Here is a 22,732-nt window from a genome sequence, read left to right as displayed (position 1 = left end):
TTACTGGTCTCTAACTGGTCCCTAACTGGTTTTCCTGCTCCCTCCCAGGCCATTTCCAGTTCCGCCTGCCATCCCTGCTGGATGAGTGTCTGCGCTCGGGCCTGGCCCCGCTGCGCTATGCCGACGACGCTGGCACGGCCACTGAGCACTACCTGCTGAACCCCAACAGCTCCGGCTGGGGTGTGGCCGCGCTCTGCTCTCCCTGCGGCCGGCACCTGGCGGCCATGACACACCCCGAGCGGTCAGTGCGGCCTGGCAGAGCCCCTGGGCTGGCCACAGCACTGCCACCGCCAGCCGTGCCAAGGACGGCGTCGGGCCCTGGCTGAGAATGTTCCGGAACACGCTGGAGTGGTGCCTGCGGTGGCCGGAGGGGGGAGAAGTGACTTCTGGGTGACCGCTGAGTGACCGCTGAGTGACCGCTGAGTGACTGCCTGACCACCCCTTTCTGACACTGACTAACACCTGGGAGACACTGACCATTCAGTGATCTCTGAGTGACCATTCACTGATCCCTCCCTGACCATTCACTGACCAGTGACCTCTGAATGACCATTCACTGACCGCTCACTGACCCCTCACTGACCGCTCACTGACCAATCACTGACCACTCACTGACCGCTCACTGACCACTCACTGACCACTCACTGACCACTCACTGACCCCTCACTGACCATTCACTGACCCCTCACTGACCACTCACTGACCACTCACTGACCCCTCACTCACCCCTCACTGACCGCTCACTGACCGCTCACTGACCGCTCACTGACCAATCACTGACCACTCACTGACCCCTCACTCACCCCTCACTGACCGCTCACTGACCGCTCACTGACCGCTCACTGACCAATCACTGACCACTCACTGACCACTCACTGACCCCTCACTCACCCCTCACTGACCGCTCACTGACCGCTCACTGACCCCTCGCTTACCCCTCACTGACCGCTCACTGACCAATCACTGACCACTCACTGACCACTCACTGACCCCTCACTGACCCCTCGCTGACCCCTCACTGACCCCTCGTTGCCGCGCTCTGCTCTCCCTGTGGCGGGCACCTGGCAGCTATGCCGCACCCCAAGTGGTCAGTGCAGCCTGGCTGGCCGCAGCGCCGGCGCCGCCGGCCGCACCAAGGATGGCGCTGGGCCCTGGCTGAGAATGTTCCGGAACGTGCTGGAGTGGTGCCTGCGGTAGCCAGAGGGGGAGAAGTGACTTCTGAGTGACCCCTGAGTGACCAACTGACCACCACCTCTGTGACAGGGACCAACACCTGGGAGACACTGACTATCACCACGAGGCCTAACCAGAAAATAGACTGGGGACACAGATCTGGGTGCAACAGAGCATGCAGGGCAGAAGACTCGCCCCTTAGTTTATTTTGCTATTATATACCTGTGGCAAGGTGACCATGGATTGGAGAATGGTATCACCACCTCTCCACCAACATTGGTCCAGGAGGCTGTCATTCAACCTCTCCTTCTCTTGGGGAAGGAATTCATAACATTGCCAATGTTTACAAAACATGGTCCTGTGTTTACATTCACGAGCGTGAGAAACTGCACATTTCTCCTTTAATATGAACGCTCAGCAAACCAGAAAAATTCATGGCAACACACTGACCACTCACTGACCACTCACTGACCTCTGAATGACCATTCACTGACCCCTCACTCACCCCTCACTCACCATTCACTGACCATTCACTGAGCACTCAGTGACCTCTGAGTGTCCATTCACTGACCATTCCCTGACCCCTAACTGACCACTCACTGACCCCTCACTGACCACTCAGTGACCACTGACCACTCACTGACCACCAGTGACCATCACTGACCACTCACTGACCACTCAGTGACCTCTGAGTGACCACTCACTGACCACTCAGTGACCATTCACTGACCACTCAGTGACCACTCACTGACCACTCAGTGACCACTCAGTGAACTCTGAGTGACCATTCACTGACCCCCACTGACCCCCAGTGACCATTCACTGACCATTCACTGACCATTCACTGACCACTCAGTGACCTCTCAGTGACCACTCACTGACCACCAGTGACCACCAGTGACCATCACTGACCACCAGTGACCTCCAGTGACCCCAATGACCCCCACTGACCCCACTGACCCCCAGTGACCACCACTGACCACCAGTGACCCCCACTGACCATTCACTGATCCCCAGTGACCACCAGTGACCATCACTGACCACTGGTGACCATCACTGACCCCTCAGTGACCCCTTGACCCTCCCCTGATCCCTGAGTGACCAACTGACCACCCCCCAAAGGGGGTGGGGCCTGTAATTATTAATAAAGTGCTCTTAATTAATTGATTAATTAATGACTAATGGCTCATGAATGAATGATGTCATTGGGAGCGGGGATACCAGGCTCGCCCCTCCCCCACCCCTCCAGTGCTCCCAGTTTGATCCCAGTTCATCCCAGTTTGGTCCAGTCCCTCCCAGTTCCCTCTCAGTCCCCTCCCAGTCCCCCTCAGTCCCTCCCAGTTTATCCCAGTCCCCCCCAGTCCCCTCCCAGTCCCTCTCAGTCCCTCCCAGTCCATCCCAGTTCCCTCCCAGTCCATCCCAGTTTGATCCCAGTGATCCCAGTTTGGCCTAGTCCCTCCCAGTACATCCCAGTTCCTTCCCAGTCCCCCCCAGTCCCCTTCCAGTCCATCCCAGTCCTTCTGAGTTCCTTCCAGTCACTCCCAGTCCCTCCCAGTCCATCCCATTCCATCCCAGTTCCCTCCCAGTCTCTCCCAGTTTATCCCAGTTCCCTCCCAGTCCCCTCCTAGTCCCCTCCCAGTCCCTCCCAGTTTCCTTCCCAGTCCATCCCAGTTTCGGCCTGGAGAAGCTGTGGCACCTCCTGCTGGCAGGGGATGGGTAAGGATGAGACAAATTTAATTATTTTAAATAATTTCTAATATAATTTACATATTTATCGGTAATTTATAGAATTTAATATAATAATTTTAAATAATTTATGACATGCAATGATATGCATAAAAATAAATAATATAATTAATTTGTAATTTATATAATTTATTCATTTTAAATAATTTATTCTCTGTAATTATATATATTTATAGTTAACTCATAAATAATAAAATTTAATTATGTTTAATAATTCATAATAAATAATATAAAGTAATTGTTTATATAATTATTAGTAATTAATATAATTTAATTTAATTATTTTAAATATTTTATAATAGGCAATGATAGATGTCATATATCATTTATATAATCCATTAGTAATTAATATAATTTAATTTAATTATTTTAAATAATTTATAACATGCAATGAGATACATAATTTATAATTTAGATAATAATCAGTAATTGAAATAATTTATTTTAATTTTTTAAAATAAATTATAATATGCTATGATAGGCATAATATATCATTTATATAAATAATTAGTAATTTAAATGATTCAATTTAATTATTGGAAACTATTACCTCTGAGTAAACGAACAGAAAAAGGGCTTTTTACACAATTTTAAGACAATAATTCAAGAAATTTAATTAAAATGTAATTAAATTCAAGGCTTCCGTTAAATCAGAGAGGCAGAAAAAGCGGAAATCCTTGATGGAGGGGGTGAAAATTCTGGGTTTTGGCACTGGCGGTACCGATTTGGGGGTTTTTAGCCCCATTCCAGGGTGTAGTTCTGGCCCAGCTCCAGCGCCAGCCCCGTGATCTTCAGCACCTGCAGAGAAAATGAAATAAATAAATAAAATAAAATAAAAAACCAAAAATTGCTTATTATATAATAATGGTATATACCATTATTATATATTATGTAATATAATTTTTGTAATATATTAAAATGTTGGGTGTTAGATTAGGTTTTTTTTCACTTACAGAATTTTTTTCCCATAAGTTTCCAAGAGGCCTTGATGACTACTTAGTCAGAACAAAAGGGAGCACTTGAGGGACATGGCAGCACAAAGCTACACCTATTGTTTTTGAGTCCCTGGGAGTGTCCCTCAGAGGGGAGAGATGACGAGGTTTGGGAAAGGTAAAAAGACAGAGCTGGGGGAGGGGAAGGCACTCTTGCTTGCTCTCAGCCTCAGAGAGGATGGTCAAGCTGCCCCCCATTGCAGGAAGAGTTCACAGCCATCACTCTGCCTCTGTCTCGTCCTGGGAAATCTATCGTCATCTGCTCGTGTACCCGGGAATCCTGAGCTCGCGTTCTCAAGCCTCTTCCCCCCACCGCCGCTGCTTCTCCGGAGCTTTGAAGTTTTTCCTGCTGCTCTGTAGCCCTGCACTGCCCAGCCCTGCCGGGACACCCCTGCTGCTCCAGCTGCCAGCGCAGAGCTCCTCATCTCATCCACCAGCCCGGGACTTTACTCCCTTCCAGCTCAGCCTCTCAGAGTCCAGCAGGGGCACCGAGATCAAACTGCCCCAGGTGTTTTTTGTGAAAGAAAACCCTCAAGGTTCCTAGTTCTGTTTATTATTAATGCTGTAGTCGTTGTTTATTTGTTGTTTTGTCATATATACTAGTAAAGAACTGTTATTCCTATCCCCATACCTCTGTCTGAAAGCTCGTTTAATTTTTTAAATTAGAATAATTTAGAGGGAGGGGCTTCGAATTCTCCGTCTCTAGAGAGGTCCTGCCCTTTCCTAGCAGATATCTTTCTTTCAAACCAAGACATAGAAGTATATAACAGTATAATTATTTAATAATATATCAATGTAATGTAATATAATGTAATGTAATGTAATGTAACGTAATGCAACATAATATGATATAATGCAATAATTATATTTTATCATACTATATTATATGCAATTATTGTATTATTTTATATATATAATAATGAATGTAATATATAATATAATATAATATAATATAATATAATATAATATAATATAATATAATATAATATAATATAATATAATATAATATAATATAATATAATATAATATAATATAATATAACGTAATATAACATAATGATTCTATTCTATTATACTGATATATCATATTATTAAATAGTTACATTACTATATACTTTTATTATTATACAAAAATATTAAATTAAAGTTTAATAAAAATTAAAGTTAATATTAATATTAATGGTGTTTTTAATTTAAAGTATAGTTTGTCTCATGTGTTTTATGTATTAAAACATATTTTTATGAAATAATGTAAATTCTAGAATTATAATTTTAATACGTTGCATATATAATACTGAAAATATTTATTGCCTATAAATATATTTTTATATCTAGTTTATATACATAGTATTTATAGTGTATATATATTGTATATGTGTAATGTATATAATTTGTTGTATAGTATGAATTATATATTTTATATATTATTACATATATATTTTTATGTAATTATGTAACTTCTATTATTATAATTTAAATATTTTGAATATATAATATTAGATATTGAATTTTAGCCTATCACATATAAAATATTTAAATATATTATTTTTATTTTTTATTAATAAAAATAAATTTGAATTTTATATTTAAATTTAAATTTTTTATTTAAATATTTTTAATTTATAATTGTAACAATTTTAGTAATAATTACCTTTATTTTATACCTCTGTATAGTTGTTATTTCACATGATAATTAATTATATCTACATTTTATATTTAGATGCAGATTATTTATCACATTGCCCTGCAGCAGCCATTTTGGATCCGCAAATTATCATAAATGAACATAAATTATCATGAACTAACATAAATTATGGTAAATTGACTTCCCACCCATCAGTTCCCCACAATTCCCACCAAAAACCCAAATATTCCCCAAACCATGCCAAACTAGGGCTCTTTCGGTGCTGTTTTTCCACCCGCACTGTTCAGAACCCCTGAAATTTCCCGAAATCCCCGAAATTTACCCTTTTTTGGGGGTCGTGCTCCACGGCGTGAGCAGAGGGCACGTGGTGCCCCTGGTGCGTCACCATCACCGTGCTGGCGCTGCCAGCCACGCCCAGCACCCGGATTTCGGTGAATTTCAGGGAATTCGGGTCCGTGTAGCCGCCGTGGAGAACGCGGAGATCCAGAATGTTCTTCGGAGGGGGAGGGACAAATTGAAATAAAAAAATTGAAATTGAAATTGAAATTGAAATTACCATTAAAATTTAAAACTACCATTACAATTTAAAATAACATTAAAATTGAAATTGAAATTAACATTAACATTAAAATTAAATTTAAAGTTAAAATTAAACATTGAACATTAAAATTGCCTTTAAGATTATAATTATAATTAAAATTAAACATTAAAAATGAAAGTTACCATTAAAAAGAAAATAAAAATTTAAAATTAAAATAAAAATTAAAAATTAAAATTAAGATTAAAAAATTAAAATTAAGACATTAAGATTAAGATTAAAATTAAAATCAAAATTAAAAGTACTATAAAAATAACAATAAAATTAAAAATAAAACTAAAGTTAAAATTAAAATTACCATTAAAATTTCCATCAAAATTAAAATTAAAACTAAAAATACATTTAAAATAAAATTGCCATTAAAATTAAAAATAAAATTTAAAAATAAAATTTAAATTTAAAAATGAAAAGTACTATTAAAAAGAAAATTAAAATTTAAAATTTAAATTTTAATTAAAATTAAAATTACCATTAAAATTAGAATTACCAATAAAATGAAAACTAAAAATTAAATTTAAATTTAAATTTAAATTAAAGTTACCATTAAATTAAAAATTGCAATTAAAATTTAAAATTGGTATTGCCATTTCCATTAAAATCAAAATTACCACTAAAAATTAAAAATTAAAATAAACTTTCAATTAAAAATTAAAACTAAGAATTAAAATTACCATTAAAATGAAAATTAAAATTGATATTGAAATTGAAATTAAAATAATTTAAATTTAAACTTAAAACCAAAATGAACATGGACATGAACATGCTCAGAATTCCCCCCCTTTTTTTTCTCTTCCATTTAAGTTTTAAGGATTAAAAGAGGAGGAAAAACTATGAAAAGTGGGTTTAAAATTAAATTAAAAATGTTTAAAAAGAAAGAAAAACCGATTATAAAGAATTAAACAGGAGGAAAAGGGCTAAAATGGGATGAAAAGGATTCAAATAGGAGGAAAAGTTTAAAAAGAGGTGGAAAAGGGGAATTTTGGTAAAAGTTGCTTTTGGGACTCACGGAGCGGACGGTGAACGACATCAGCAGGTACTCGCCCCTCTCGAAGGTGTCTGGAGAGGGCAGGGTAATCAAATTAAAATTAAAATTAAAATTCAAAAATAAAATTAAAGTTAAAGTTAAAATTGAAGTTAAAATTAAAATAAAATTAAAATTTAAACTAAAGTTAAAATTAAAAATAATATTAAAATTTAAATTAAAGGTAAAATTAGAATTAAAATTAAAATTGAAACTAAAATTAAAAGTAAAAGTAAAGTTAAAAAAAATAAAAGTAAAATTTAAATCAATTTAATAAGTCAGAATTTAAAATAATTCAAAAAAAATTTTAAGAATATGATTTTAAATTTAAATTTAAACCTAAAAGAAAAATTCAAAAATAAACATTGAAAGCCAAAAGATCAAATAAAATTTACAGAAGAACGAGCAACAAAAATAAAACTTAAACTGGAAAAAAATCAAAAATGGACAAAATAAAAAAGAATTGCAGGCAGGAATTGATCAATTAATTATGCAAATTAGTCTGACCGATGCCAATGCCATCGTCCCAGTAGAGGCTCCCCGTGGCCTCCTGGGCATCGTCCAGAGCCACCGTCAGGAGCAGAGGGTTCAGACGACTGAAAAACCGAAATTTAGGAAAATTCAGGGAAATCTGAGGGAATTTGGGGAAATTTGGGGGGAAATAGAGGAGAAATATGGGGTATGTTTGGGGAAATAGAGAAATTTGGGGAAATAGGGAGGAAATTGGGGGGAAAATTGGGGGAAATTTGGAGAAAATATAGGGAAAATTTTGGGAAAATTTGGGGAAAGTTTGGGGGAAATTTGGAGAAAGTTTGGGGAGGAAATTTGGTGGAAATTTGGGGAGGAAATTTGGTGGAAATTTGGGGAACAATTGGGGAACAATTGGGGAAAGTTTGGGGAAATTTGGGAGAAATGTGGGGAAAATTTGGGGGAAATTTGGGGAAGTTTGGGGGAAACTTGGGGAAATTTTGGGGAAATTTTTGGAAAATTTGAGAAAAAACTTGGGGGAAATTTTGGGGGATTTTGGGGAAATGTGGGGAAAATGTGGGGAAAATTTGGGCGGAAATTTGGGGAAATTTGGGGGTAATTTGGAGAAAATTTGGGTAAAATTTAGAGAAAATATGGGGAAAATTGGGGGAAATTTGGGGAAAGTTTGGGGGGAAGTTGGAGAAAATTGGGGAAAATTTGGGGGAAATTTGGGGAAAATTCAGGGGAATTTTGGGAAAAATTGGGGGGAATATGGGGAAAAATTGGGGGGAAATTGGGGGAAATGTGGGGGAAATTTGGGGGAAATTTTGGGGAAATGTCCCCATTTCTCACCTGAACCAAGTGTTGTTGGCCGGGAGCTGCTGGGGGATCACGTGACCCCCCCGCAGGTGGAGGTTGATGTGGCCCAGGGGCGCCGGAAAGTTCCGGAATTGGCGTCGGAACCCAACCTCCTCGTCCTGGGAAACGGATAGGAAAAGGGGAAATTCGAAAATATTTATACAGGAACACCAAGAAAAAATAAAAAGAGGAAAAGTCACCAAAAAATTGACAAACATTTACAAAATTTTACAGAATTTTACAAAAATTTAACAAAATTTCACCAAAGTTTACAAAATTTTACCAAAATTTACAAAAATTTACAAGTTTTTACTAAAATTTTACAAAATTGACAAAAATTTTACAAAATTTTACAAAATTTTGCAAAATTTTACAAAAAATTACAAGATTTTACAAAATTTTACAAGATTTTACAGAATTTTACCAAAATTTACAAAATTCTCCTAAAATTTTACATAAATTTACAAAATTTAACAAAATAACTTTAAAATTTATTACAGCATTTCCTTAAACATTGACAAAATTTTATAAAATAATTTTTTAAATTGACAAAAATTTCATGAAATTTTACAATAATTTACAAAAATTTACAATAATTTACAATAATTTACAACATTTTACAATTTTTTACCAAATTTACAAAATCTACAAAATTTTACAAGATTTTACAAAATTTTACCAAAATTTACAAAATTATTTCAAAAAGTTAGACAGAATTTTCTTAAAAGTGATACAATTTTACAAAAAATTTACAAAAATTTACAAAATAATTTTTTGAAATTGTCAGAATTTCCTTGAAATTGACAAAATTTTACAAAAATGTACAAATTCTTACAAAATAATTTTTTAAAATTGAAAAAATTTACTAAAAATTGACAAAATTTTACAAAAATTGAAAAAATTTACCAAATAATTTTTAAAAATTGACATAATTTCCCTGAAATTGACAAAATTTTACAAAATTTTACAAAATTTTACAGAATTTTACCAAAATTTTACAAAATAATTTTTTAAATTGCCAGGATTTCCTTAAAATTGACAAAAATTGACAACATTTTACAAAATTATTTCAAAAAATTGACAGCATTTCCTTAAATTGACTTAAATTAAAACTTGATTAAACTAAATTAAATTAAATTAACAAAAAAAATTACAGTTAATTTTTGTCCATCACTATCTGGAAAGGGCTGGCGAATTCCCCTCTCCCAGTCCTGTATTTTGGGCTAAAATCCCCCTAAATTAAACACCAAAAATTACATTTTTCACACCAAAAATCTCATTTTTCACTCCAAAAATTCCATTTTTCCCATAAAACCCTCCAAAAACACCGATTAACCCAATTCCACCCCGATTCCCCCATTAAGAATTTTCGGCACTCACAGTGTGGAAGTCGAACCAGCGCGCATCGGGCAGGTACGCGCGCACCTCGGCCATGCCCTGCGGGGACATTTTGGGGCATTTCAAGGCAAAATCACGATTTTGGGGGTTTTTAGGGTGGTGGTTTTTTTGGATTTTCCCGGTATTGGGTGGGGGTTTTTTTTGGATTTTCCTTTTTTTGCCCTGATTTCCTCACCGGCTCCAAGACGGGGCTGATGAGCAGCGCCACGCCCCACATGAACCGCCCCACATGAGCACTTTGGGGTGTTTCATGCCAAAATCGCGATTTTGGGGTTTTTCAGGTGGGGTTTTTTTTTGGATTTTCCCAATTTTGGAAGGGTTTTTTTTTGGATTTTCCCGGTTTTAGGTGGGTTTTTTTTTTTTTAATTTTCCTGGTTTTGCCTCTTTTTCCCTGATTTCCTCACCGGCTCCAGGACGGGGCTGATGAGCAGCGCCGCGCCCCACATGAACTGCCGGGAGATGTTCCAGGTGGTTCTGTCCTCTACAAACCTGCCACGAAAAAGGGGAATTTGAGGAGAATTATAATCATTATCGCAATTAAATAATTTTTTAAAAATATTAAAAGTGATTTCGCTTTTAATGGGAGCTAAAATAACTTGTGGCCGTTTGTTATTTAATTATTTCTGTTAATTTTGAAAATTTACTTTATTTATCGCATTTTTTCTATGGTTTTTATTATATTTATTACTATGTATTGCATATTTATTGTATTATTTTTAATACATTTGTAATATATTTAATGTGTTATTATATATTTATTGTATTATTATATCCAAATTTATTGTGGATTAATATATATTATAATCTTAATATAAGATTATAATTATCAATTGAAATATTATATAATGTAATGTAATATAATGTAGTGTAATATGATATGATATGATATGATATGATACGATATGATATGATATAGCAAATTTTTATATTGTTTTTAATTTTATATATATTTTATATAGTTTATATATTGTAAACATTTTTACTATTTTACATATTGCATAAATTTTATACATTGCACTTTATTTTTATATCTTTTATATCTTTTATATCTTTTATATCTTTTATTTCTTTTATGTATAAAATATATAGAATATATTTTATGTACTGTAAACAGTGTAAATATTTTATATCTTGTAATTTATTTTTTTATCATTTATATTTTATACATTTAATATATAAATTTATGTTTTTATGTAATGTATATTTTATAAATTGTAAACACTTTAAACAATTTATTTTTTGCATAAATTTTATATATTGCAATTTATTTTATATCCTTTATATATTTTATATTCCATATATTTTATATATTTTATATATTGTATATATTTTGTATATTTTATATATTGTATAAATTTTATACCTTGAAATTTACTTTTATATCTTTTATATCTTTTATATATTATAAACACTTTAAATATTTTATATATTGAACAAATTTCACACTTTACAATTCACTTTTATTTCTTTTACTTTTTACACAAAACACAAACCCACTCTTCAACCCCCAAAAAACATTAAATTTAAATTTTACACCTCCTTTCCCACCCAATTGCACCCCCAAAAAAATCTCAAAATTTTTTTAAATAATCAAATTTTTTGTCCTATTTGTGAACCGCATTTTTGGGTCAAAAAGGGGCATATTTGGTGAAACTCACTTTCATATCTTTTACATTTTCCACAAACCACAAACCCACTTTTCAACCCCCAAAACACAATAAATTTAAATTTTATACCTCCTTCTCCACCTATTTACACCTAAAAAAAAATCCGAAAAAAAATTTCTGAAAATCAGTTTTTTTGACAGGATTCATGAACTTAATTTTTGGGTGGAAAAAGGGTGTTTTTGTTGAAACTCACTTTCATATCCTTTACATTTTACACGAAACACAAACCCACTTTTTCAACCCCCAAGAAACATTAAATTTAAATTTTACACCTCCTTCCCCACCCATTTACATCCAAAAAAAATCTTAAAAATTTTTAAAAATCAGGTTTTTTGATGGGATTTGTGAACTTCATTTTTGGGTGGAAAAAGGGCATTTTTGGTGAAACTCACTCGTGCAGGAGGGGCCTCACGACGGTGTCACCATGGGCATGGGCACGGAGCATCAGCGAGTAGAGGTGGGGCAGGAGGCGGTACCGGAGCTCCAGAACTGCCCGCGAGAGCGCGGCGAATGAGGGGTCCCAGGACACCGGGTCCTGGCGCTGGAATTGGGGGAAAAAAAGGCGATTTTGGGTCTTTGGGGTGGAAAAAGGGGATCTGGGGTCATTGGGGGGAAAATGAGGGGTTTGGGTTATGGGGGGAAAAATGTGGGTTTGGGTCATGGGGAGGAAAAAAGAGATTTTGGGTCGTGGGGGGGAAAATGAGGTGTTTGGGTTATGGAGGGGAAAATGGAGGGTTTGGGTAATTGCGTGAAGAATTGCTTGAAAAGTGGCTATTTTTGGTTTTGGGGTGAAAAACCGTGATTTTGGGTCATGGGTGAAAAACAGTGATTTCTGGTCACTGGGAGAAAAAATGAGATTTTGTGTCATGGGGGAAAATGGTGGGGTTTGAGTTATGGAGGGGAAAATGAAGGTTTTGGGTAGTTAGGTGAAAAATGATGATTTTGGGTAATTGGTGGGGAAAGGAGGCTTTGGGTTATGAGGTGAAAATTGCGATTTTGGGTCATGGGGAAAAATGGTGATTTTGGGTCATGGGGTGAAAAAAATGAGATTTTGGGTTATGGGGTGAAAAACAGTGATTTTGGGTCATGGGACGAAAAAACGAGATTTTGGGTCAGTGGATGAAAAAAATGAGATTTGGGGTTTGGGGTGAAAAATGGTGATTTTGGGTCATAGGGAGAAAAATGGTGGGTTTGGGTCATGGGGGGAAATGGGGATTTTGAGTTATGGAGGAGAAAATGGAGGAATTGGGTGGAAAATGATATTTTGGGTAATTGGGGGAAGAATTGCATGGAAAGTGGCTATTTTGGGTTTTAGGGTAATAAATAGTGATTTTGTGTCATGGGGAAATGGTGATTTTTGCATTAGGGAGTGAAAAATGGAGGTTTTGGGTAATTGGGTGGGAAATTATGATTTTGGGTAATTGGGTGAAAAATCGCAATTTTGGGTTAGAAGGCAAAAAACTGAAATGTTGAGGTTTGGGGTGAAAAATGGTGATTTTGGGTCATGGGGGGAAAAGGTGGGGTTTGAGTTTTGGAGGGGAAAATGGGGGAATTGGGTGGAAAATGATGATTTTGGGTAATCGGGTAAAGAACGGAGGGTTTGGGTTATGAGGTGAAAAACTGAAATTTTGGGTAATTGGTGAAAAACAGAGAAAATATGGGAATTATGGGGGAAATATGGGGAAATTTGGGAAATATATGGAAAATTTGGGAAATACAGGAAAAATATGGGGGAAATACAGGGAAATTTGGGAAACACAGGAAAAATTTGGGAAAAATATGGGGGAAATATGGGGAAATTTGGGAAATGTGGGGAAAATATGGGAAATATGGAGAAAATATGGGTAAAAATATGAGAGAAATATGGGAAATTGGGGAAAATATGGGGGAAATACAGGCAAATCTGGGAAATATGGCGAAATTTGGGAAATACATGGAAAATATGGGGAAAATATGGGGGAAATTTGGGAAATACAGGGAAAATTTGGGAAATAAGTGACTTTTGGTGCAATTTGAGGTGGAATTGGCGCACCTTGGCCTTGTTGCCATTGTGGTTGCGGGAGTAGGGGTAGAAGGCGCCGAGCTCCATCCAGCGGGCGCAGAGCTCGTATGAGGGTTCACCGAAAAACCCACAGATGTCAGCGCCGCTCTGCCCAAAATAATTAATAATAATAAAATAAATTAATAATAATAACTTTTTAAAAAATTTTAAAAAAAATCCCCCCAAAATTTTGGGGTTTGCCCCAAAATTGCCGATTTTGGTTAACGGGGGCAGAGCTCGTACGAGGTCTCACCGAAAAACCCGCAAATGACGAAAACATAATAATAATTAAAATAATGATAATGATAATGATAATGATAATAATGATGTTAATAATAATAATAATGTTAATAATAATAATGATGTTAATAATAATAATGATAATAATAATGATAATGATAATGATAATAATAATAATAAATTAAAAATATATTTCAAAAATCCTGGCGGGTTTTGTCCCAAAATCGCCGATTTCGGTTAACAGAGGCAGAGCACATATGAGGACTCCCTGAAAAACCCGCAGATGTCGGCGCCGCTCTGCCGAAAATAACAATAATAATTTAAAAATAATAAGAAGAAGAAGAAGAAGAATAAATTATTTTTTTTTAAATCCTGAAGGATTTTGCCCCTAAAATCACCGATTTTGGTTAACTTACGTAGGAGATCCCGAAGAGGCTGAATTCCATCATTCCTGTGGAAAAAAAGGAGAAAAACGGAAATTTTGGCTCAAAAAGTATTAATATTAACAATATTAACAATATTAACAATATTAATAATATTAATAATATTAATAATAATATTAGTGATTAATACTATTCAAATTTATAATATTAACCAAGAAATCAGGAGATTTGGGGCCAAAAAAAGCTCATTATATAAAAGAAAAATAAGAAATTTGAAATTCCAGCTCACAAATTTGGATTATTAGGAAAGAAACCAAGAAATTTTGGGGTGCAAAAGCAGGATTTTTTGTCAGAAAGCAGGATTTTGGGGTAAAAAAGCGGGATTTTGGGGCTCCCACCAATGATGGATTTTTCCAGCTGGTCCCAGTCTGCCCGGTTGTCGCCCAGCCAGTGCCCGGCCCAGCGGCCACTGCCGGGGAAGGTAGAGCGGGGTGACGACGATGCCGCGCTCGCCGGTGAGGTTCCGCAGGATGCTGGGGTGGTTTTGGGGAAAAATCCCGGGATTCGGGGATTGAGGGGGAGGGAGAAAATGGAAAAAAATGGGAATAAATGGAAAATAAATGGAAAATAAATGGAAAAAATGGAAATAAATGGATATAATGAGAAATAAATGAAATAAATGAAATGAATGGAAACGAATGGAAATGAATGGAAATGAATGGAAATAAATGGAAATAAACAGAAATTAATGGAATTAAATGAGAAATAAATGGGGAAAATGGAAATAAAAGGAAAAGAAATGAAAAATGATTAATTAATTGAAAAAATGGAAATAAATGGAAATAAATGGAAAATAAATGGCAAAATGGAAATAAATGAGAAATGAATGGAAATAAATGGAAAATAAATGGAAAATAAATGGAAACAAATGGAAATAAATGGAAATAAATGGAAAATAAATGGAAAATACATGGAAAATACATGGAAATAAATGGAAAATAAATGGAAATAGGGGACTTACTCGAGGGTGGGCTTGGTCTGAGCCCACCCATAGAGGTTGTGGACATCGTAGTGGCGCACAGGGGTCCCGTCTGGCAGCTCCTGCCGCCCCTCCATGCAGAGCGTCTTGAAACTCAAACCATCGGATCTATATCCCAACTCTGCCGGGGGAAAAAGCAGGAAAAATCCACCCAAATCCCCTCCAGGAGTGAAAATTCCTTTTTTTGCTTTTTTTCCTTGAAATTTGATTAATTTTGAGCAGCGTTCACGCTTTTTAAGGGTTGGCGGTTGTTAAATTTTTAATGGGGAATGTGTTTTTTATTATTATATTATATTTATTTATTATTATTTTATTTATTTATTTGTTTGTTTGTTTATTCTTTTTTTTTAAAATTTTATTTTTATTTATTTGTCAAAAATAATCTCTTTTTTTTTGGTCGGGAATCCAGGGCTTGCTGGAATTTGGTTTCGGAAATTACATTTTTGGGGTTTTCCAAAATAATTTTTTGTGGGGGGAATTCAGGGATGCTGGAATTTTGTTTCAGAAATTTGGGTTTTTAGGAAAATCTGGGGGTTGTGAAATTCAGTCTTTGGAAAAGTTGGAGATGCTGAGATCGGATTTCGGAAATCCGGGAAATGACGAAAATCAGATTTTTAGGAAAATTAGGAAATGCTGGGATTGAAGTTTTGGAAATTCAGGAAATTACGGAGCCGGATTTTTTAGAAAAAGTAGGAAATGTTGAAACTGGATTTCAGAAAAGAGGAAATGTTGAAATTGAGTTTCAGAAATTCAGGGAACGATGAAATTCAAGTTTTAGATAAAGAACAAAAGCTAAAATTGGATTTCATAAATGATTTCATAAATGTTGAAATTGAACTTCAAAAAATCCAGGAAATCGTGAAAATGGAGTATTCAAATTTAAATATTTAACTTTAAATATTTTAAATATTTAAACCCTAATTTTTTTTTAGGAATTTTTAAAGGCTGAAATATGATTTCATAAAAGAGGAAATGTTGAAATTGAATTTCAAAAAATCCAGGAAATGGTGAAAACGGAGTGTTTAAATTTAAATATTTAATTTCAAATATTTTAAATATTTAAGTATTTCAACCCTAAATTTTTTTAGGAATTTTCAAAGGCTGAAATTTGGTTTCATAAACGAGGCAACGTTGAAATCGAATTTCAAAAAAATCCAGGAAATCGTGAAAATGGAGTATTTAAATTTAAAAATTTAATTTAAAATATTTTCAATATTTAAGTATTTAAACCCTAATTTTTAAAGGAAATTTTTAAAGGCTGAAATTGGATTTTGTCAATTGGGAAATGCCGAAGTTTTATTTCACTATTATATTTATTTCACTATTATTTACTTCAGGAAATTTTTTGAGTTCTGGATCTGTGGATTTCTGATCATCTCTAAACTCAAAAAATCAGATTTTTTGACCGTTTTAATCATAAATTGCATCAAAATCCACAACACTGAAAAACAAAAACTCAAGATAAAAACAGCAAAACTCCACAAAAATTAAAAATAAATCCGAATTTTCAGCCATTTTCACAGGCAAAGTTGGAGTTAGGAGCACTGAATTTCCATTTCGGGCCTGTTTTGGGTTTAATCTGAATTTAACCCACGTTGATCTTTTTCAGAGTGACACAAAAATGTTGGAATTTTGGGTTTTCACGGACTTACGGGGCATGTAGGGCGGGAAGTTGAGGTTCTGGTCCCGGCAGCCGCCCACGGTGCCATGGACGAAGCTGGCGGGCTCATTCATGTCCTGAAAAACGGCAAAATTCCAGTTAAATTGGGCAAAAACTGCTTGAATTTCAGTGATTTCTGCTTAAATTGGGCAAAATCCACTTAAATTGGGTAAAATCCCTCTTAAATTGGGTAAAATCCCTCTTAAATTGAGCAAAATCTGCTTAAATGTGGCAAAATCCACTTAAATTGAGCAAAATTCCTCTTAAATTGGGCAAAAATAGCTTAAATTGGGAAATTTCTGCTTAAATTTGGGAGATTTCCACTTAAATTTGGGCAATTCTGCTTAGAATTGGGAGATTTCCGCCTAAATTTCGATAATTCCGCTTAAATTTGGGCAAAATCAGCTTAAATTGGGCAAAATCCACCTAAATTTGGGAAAAATCCACTTAAATTGGGCAAAATCTGCTTAAAATTGGGAGATTTCCACTTAAATTTGAATAATTCCTCTTTAAATTTGAAATCCTAAAACTCCGCGACTGCTGGGGTTTTTCAGGAAGGGGCGAAGCCGTGAATTTGGTTTGAAATCCAACAAAAATGGAGATTTTCCCACTCACGATCCAGAGCCCGTCGAATTCGATGCTGAGGGAGGCGTTCCGGGGGTTCTTGTAGACCTCGGCAATTTCTCGCGCCCACCAATCCCGCGTGGAATTCCGGAAAAAATCCGGTACGGCAGCGAAGGCACGGTACAGCTGGGGGAGGGAGAGAGGTTAATTTGAGTTAAATTGAAATAAATCTTAATTAAAATGGGAAATTTTTTGGGTTTAAATAGAAATGTTATTGGTTTTTGTCAGTGGGATTTCTTTTAAAGGTGAATTTATAAAGTTAATTACATTAATATGAAGAATAATTATATATCATACATTCTATATAATACATATTACAATATATTATATGATATATATTATATCCTATTTTATTAATACATATTGCATATTACATATTACATGATAAGTAATATATAATATATAATATATAATATATAATATATAATATGTAATATGTAATATGTAAGATATAATAAGTAAGATATAATAAGTAAGATATAATAAGTAAGATATAAGATATAAGATATAAGATATAAGATATAAGATATAAGATATAAGATATAAGATATAAGATATAAGATATAAGAAAGATATAATATGTAAGATATAACATATGACATATGACATATAACATATAACATAGAAGACAGAATATAGAATATAAAAATATATAAATATCTTCATAATTTATATTTCATAATTTATAACTTATAACTTATATTTTATTATTTTTAATTTTAAATTTATATTTTATATTTTATATATAATGTGATGTAATGTAATGTGATGTGATATAATATAATATAATATAATATAATATAATATAATATAATATAATATAATATAATATAATATAATATAATATAATATAATATAATATAATATAATATAATATATGTTATATATCATATAGCTTATATATTATATATTATATATTATATATTGGCTAATATATATAATTATAACATTACCAGTATAATTAATGATAATTTCAAAACTAAAATTAAAATTAATTGCAAATAAATAATTTGTCAACACAATCAATTATTGTCATTTATGATCATTAGTAATTATAAATGTGAACTATAATTAATTTTTTAATTATAATTGCGGTTATAATTTATTATAATGAATTATTTGGGGATTTTTTTTTCTGTTTTGGTTCAAAATTGGTGAATTCTTGCACCAAACTCAATTTCCTCAGCCAGTCCCAGCCATATAAAAATGAAGACTTTCCAATTCCCACTTTTCCTCCCCAAAATTCCCCAAAATTCACCTCCACTTGCGTGTCCCAGTCCAGGGAATCGTTGACCTCCACGCCAGGCAGATCTGGCCACACCTGGAGGAGGAGAGGGCAATAAAAATAAAATTATTGCAATAATAAAGTAATAAAATATTCAAATTAAATTAAAAAAAAATTAAGCCGAATAAAACAGAATAAAAATGTTTAAAATTTCCAATTAACTTGAAGCATTAAATTTAACTTTTTGGGAAAAAAAATAAAAGTTAAATTTATTTAATCTAATATAATTAGGTTTATCCTAATATAATTAGACTTATCCTGATATAATTAGATTAAATCTAATTTAGTTTAATCTAATTAATTCTGTATTTTTATTGTTGCCTCATTTTCTGTGTTTACATTTTATATAACTTAATTATAAGCTTATATTTTTAATTTTATATTTAACTCTAATAATTAATAACACAATAATTATATAATATATACCAAAATATAATAACATGATAAAATATATAATGATATAATGATATAATGATATAATAATATAATGATATAATGATATAATAATATAATAATATAATAATAATATAATATAATAATAATATAATATAATAATATAATAATATAATAATATAATATTTTATTATTTATTTATACTTTTTCTTTATTTAGTCATAATTATGTTTTAAGTAGTAAATTGTACATATTTTGTATTTTTTATTCAATCTTACTCTTTATTTTTGGTGTATTTTGTACCATTTATCTTTTAAATTTTAAGTTCCTTTATCTTCTTTCATCCTAACTTTATTTTATAACAATAAAAATATATTATTATATATAATAATGATCATATCATAACATCTCATATCATATTTTATGTAATCATATTAATTTTATATAAATATGTATTAATAATAGAATTATATATAATTCTAATAATTATAATAACTAGTAGATAAATAGAAATTATTTTTTTAAATAAGTAAATAATTTATTTAATATGTAAATATTTTTAAAATGTTTTTACTTTTTAAAAACTTTTTTTACTTTATTTTTGTACTATTTAAAGCTTATTTTAAATTATTATATCCTTTTTTTTCCTCATTTTTCTTCATACTAATCTTTTTTTTTTTTGCTTGATATTATTTTTATTTTTCATTTCATCTCATCTCACTTTAATCAAACAACATCAGACTTGTTAAAATAATGAAATTAACCCAAAAAACACCAAAATCCAACACAACAGAAAACTCTTAATCTGGCTGATATCATGGTGGGATTTTAAGGTTGATTTTGGATGAAATAATCGGAATTTTGGACCTTGGCATAGATGATGTCATCGCTGTCAGGCCACTTGATGAAGACGTCCTGTTGCACGCCGCGGTCAAAGGCCGGGTAATTCGTCTCGTTGGCAGAGATGGCTGGGTCCTGAAATCCAAATTTTAATTAATTTTTAATCCTGATTTTAATTTAATCATGATTTTAATTCTGTTTTTTAAACCTAAATTTTGGGCTTTTAAATCTTAAATTTTCAGTTTAATTTCAATTTCCAGTTAAGTATCTTAACCTAAGCTTCAAATTTTAATTTAATCCTGATTTTAATTTTTTATCGAATATAATTAGATTTATCCTAATATAATTAAATTAAATCTAATTTAATTTAATCTAATTTAATTTAATTTTGGGTTTTTAAATCTTACATTTTCAGTTTAATTTCAATTTCCAGTTAAGTACCTTAACCTAAGCCTTAATTTTTAATTAAGTTCTGATTGTAATTAAACAGTTTATTTGCCTCAGCCCAGCTCTATTAATGCATGCCACGCTTTGGCCACGCCCCCTCCTCAGATCCTCCCCTTTCAGTGATGAAGTCATCATCAAGATGAGGATGAAGGGTATCCTGTACTTTAGCCCAGCCCCTTCTACTTATCCCTGCTCCCTTTTTGGGGATGGGGATGATGTCATGATCACCAGATGAGGATGAAGCACATCCCATCCTTTAGCCCCGCCCCCTCTCTGCAAACCCCTCCCATTTTAGTGATGATGTCATCACCAGGATGACAATAAATGCATCCCATTGTTTAGCTCCGCCCCTTCTATTGCTCCACCCCTTTCAGTGATGACATCATCACCACAATGGGGATGAAACGCATCCCATCCTATAGCCCCTCTCCTCTCTGCAAACCCCGCCCCGTTTCAGCAATGGCATCATCACCAAGATGAGGACGAAGTGCATCCCATCCTTTAGTCCCTCCGCTTCTATTAACCCCACCCCCTTTCAGTGATTACATCATCACCACAATGGGGGTGAAGCATGTCCCATCCTTTAGCCCCTCCCCCTCTCTGTAACCCCTCCCCCTTTCAGCAATGATGTCATCACCAGGATGAGGATGAAGCCCAACCTATCCTTTAGCCCTGCCCCTTCTATTACTCTACCCCTTTCAGTGATGATGTCATCACCACAATGGGGCTGAAGCATACCCCATCCTTTAGCCCCGCCCCCTCTCTGCAACCTCCACCCCCTTTCGGCAATGACATCATCACCAGGATGAGGACAAAGCGCATCCCAGCTTTTAGTCCCGCCCCTTCTATTAATCCCACCCCTTTAGTGATGACATCATCATCACAATGGGAGTGAAGCGCATCCCATCCTTTAGCCCCGCCCCTTCTGTAAACCTTCCCCTTTTTAGCAATTATGTCATCACCAGGAGGAGGAAGAAGCACATCCCATCCTTTAGCCCCGCCCTCTCTCTTTAAACCCCTCCCCCTTTTTGGGGATGATGTTATCACCAGGATGAGGACGAAGCACATCCCATCCTTTAGCCCTGCCCCTTCTCTGTTAACCCCGCCCCCTTTTCATGATGACATCATCACCAGGATGAGGATGAAGCGCAGGCCCTGGCGCCGGATGCGCCGCACGAGCGCTGGAAGCCCACGGAAGCGCGGGCTGAGCGTGAAGTCAAGCTGGCGCTCCATGTAGTCGATGTCAGCGTACTGCACATCCTGCAGGGAAAAAGGGGGGGAAAGTCAGGATAAAGGGGAAAAACGGGATGGGGAACACAGGGAAATGGAGGGAAAAGAGGGGAAAAAGGGGAAAAAGGGGAAAGGGAACAAAGGGGAAAAAAGGGGGGAAAAGGGGAAAAAAGGGAAAAAAGGAGAAAAAAGGGGGAAAAGAAAAAAAGGGGGGGGAAAGGGCAAAATAGGGGGAAATAGGGGGAAAAGGGAAAATAAAGGAAAAAAGAAAAAAGAAAAAAGAAAAAAGAAAAAAGAAAAAAGGGGAAAAAAAGGGGGAATAGGGGAAAATAGGAAAAAAGGGAAAAAAGGGGAAAAAAGAAAAAAAGGGAAAAAAGGAAAAAAGGAAAAATAAGGGGGAAAAGAGGGAAAAAGGTAAAAAAGAAAAAAGGGAAAAGGGCAGAAAGAAAAATTGGGTAAAGGAAAAATATTAAATAGGAAAAGAGATTAAATGGGAAAATGAAGAAATATATTTTTATTTAAATATATATATAAATATTTAAAATATAATTATATTTTTTTAATATGGCATTCTACAAAAATCTGACAAAACACCAACATTTCGCTTCCCACATTTTCCAGAAAACTCCTGGCAAACCCCCACCTTCCTCCCTGCGCAGATTTTTTGGATTTGGCTGAAAAAGCCCCAAAATTGGGGAGCTGAACTCACCAGAGGGATCTGGGCAAGGCTCATGTCCTCCACCAACTGTGCGATTTCGGTGTCGTTTTGGTAGCCGTAGCGGCAGAGCTGGAAGCCCAGGGCCCAGTAGGGTGGCATCACTGGGCGTCCCACCAGCTGGAAATGGGGGAAAACCGAGGGATTTCAGGAAAAGTGGGAGAAAAAGAGCAAAAAAACTGATGAAACAAACCCAAAAAACCCAAACCCCTCCCCCCCCAAAAAAACAACAAAAAAACGCACCCAAAAAAGAAAGGAAAAATAAAATTA

At 34.6% G+C, this 22,732-nt stretch overlaps 1 protein-coding gene across 1 annotated transcript in view; it reads right to left on the bottom strand.

Annotated features, from left to right (window-relative positions):
* Positions 1 to 3,534: 3,534 nt before the first annotated feature.
* The window catches only part of LOC134565493 (maltase-glucoamylase-like), a gene marked incomplete at its 5' end in the record, with an annotated part of 59,722 nt that continues 40,524 nt past the window's right edge, over positions 3,535 to 22,732 (bottom strand). The window contains 19 exon segments of the mRNA XM_063425087.1: positions 3,535 to 3,717; positions 5,878 to 6,048; positions 7,160 to 7,209; positions 7,682 to 7,770; positions 8,495 to 8,619; positions 9,881 to 9,937; positions 10,303 to 10,387; positions 11,958 to 12,106; positions 13,598 to 13,714; positions 14,263 to 14,297; positions 14,628 to 14,718; positions 14,720 to 14,762; positions 15,251 to 15,389; positions 16,921 to 17,005; positions 17,544 to 17,678; positions 18,811 to 18,873; positions 20,098 to 20,205; positions 21,649 to 21,777; positions 22,457 to 22,582. Of these exon segments, the coding sequence (XP_063281157.1) occupies positions 3,655 to 3,717; positions 5,878 to 6,048; positions 7,160 to 7,209; positions 7,682 to 7,770; positions 8,495 to 8,619; positions 9,881 to 9,937; positions 10,303 to 10,387; positions 11,958 to 12,106; positions 13,598 to 13,714; positions 14,263 to 14,297; positions 14,628 to 14,718; positions 14,720 to 14,762; positions 15,251 to 15,389; positions 16,921 to 17,005; positions 17,544 to 17,678; positions 18,811 to 18,873; positions 20,098 to 20,205; positions 21,649 to 21,777; positions 22,457 to 22,582 (1,860 nt within the window).

This window comes from Prinia subflava, unplaced genomic scaffold, assembly GCF_021018805.1.
Source record: "Prinia subflava isolate CZ2003 ecotype Zambia unplaced genomic scaffold, Cam_Psub_1.2 scaffold_52_NEW, whole genome shotgun sequence".
NCBI lineage: Eukaryota > Metazoa > Chordata > Aves > Passeriformes > Cisticolidae > Prinia > Prinia subflava.
Note: the sequence above shows the minus strand (reverse complement) of the source record. Positions and strands in the feature narration are given on the sequence as shown.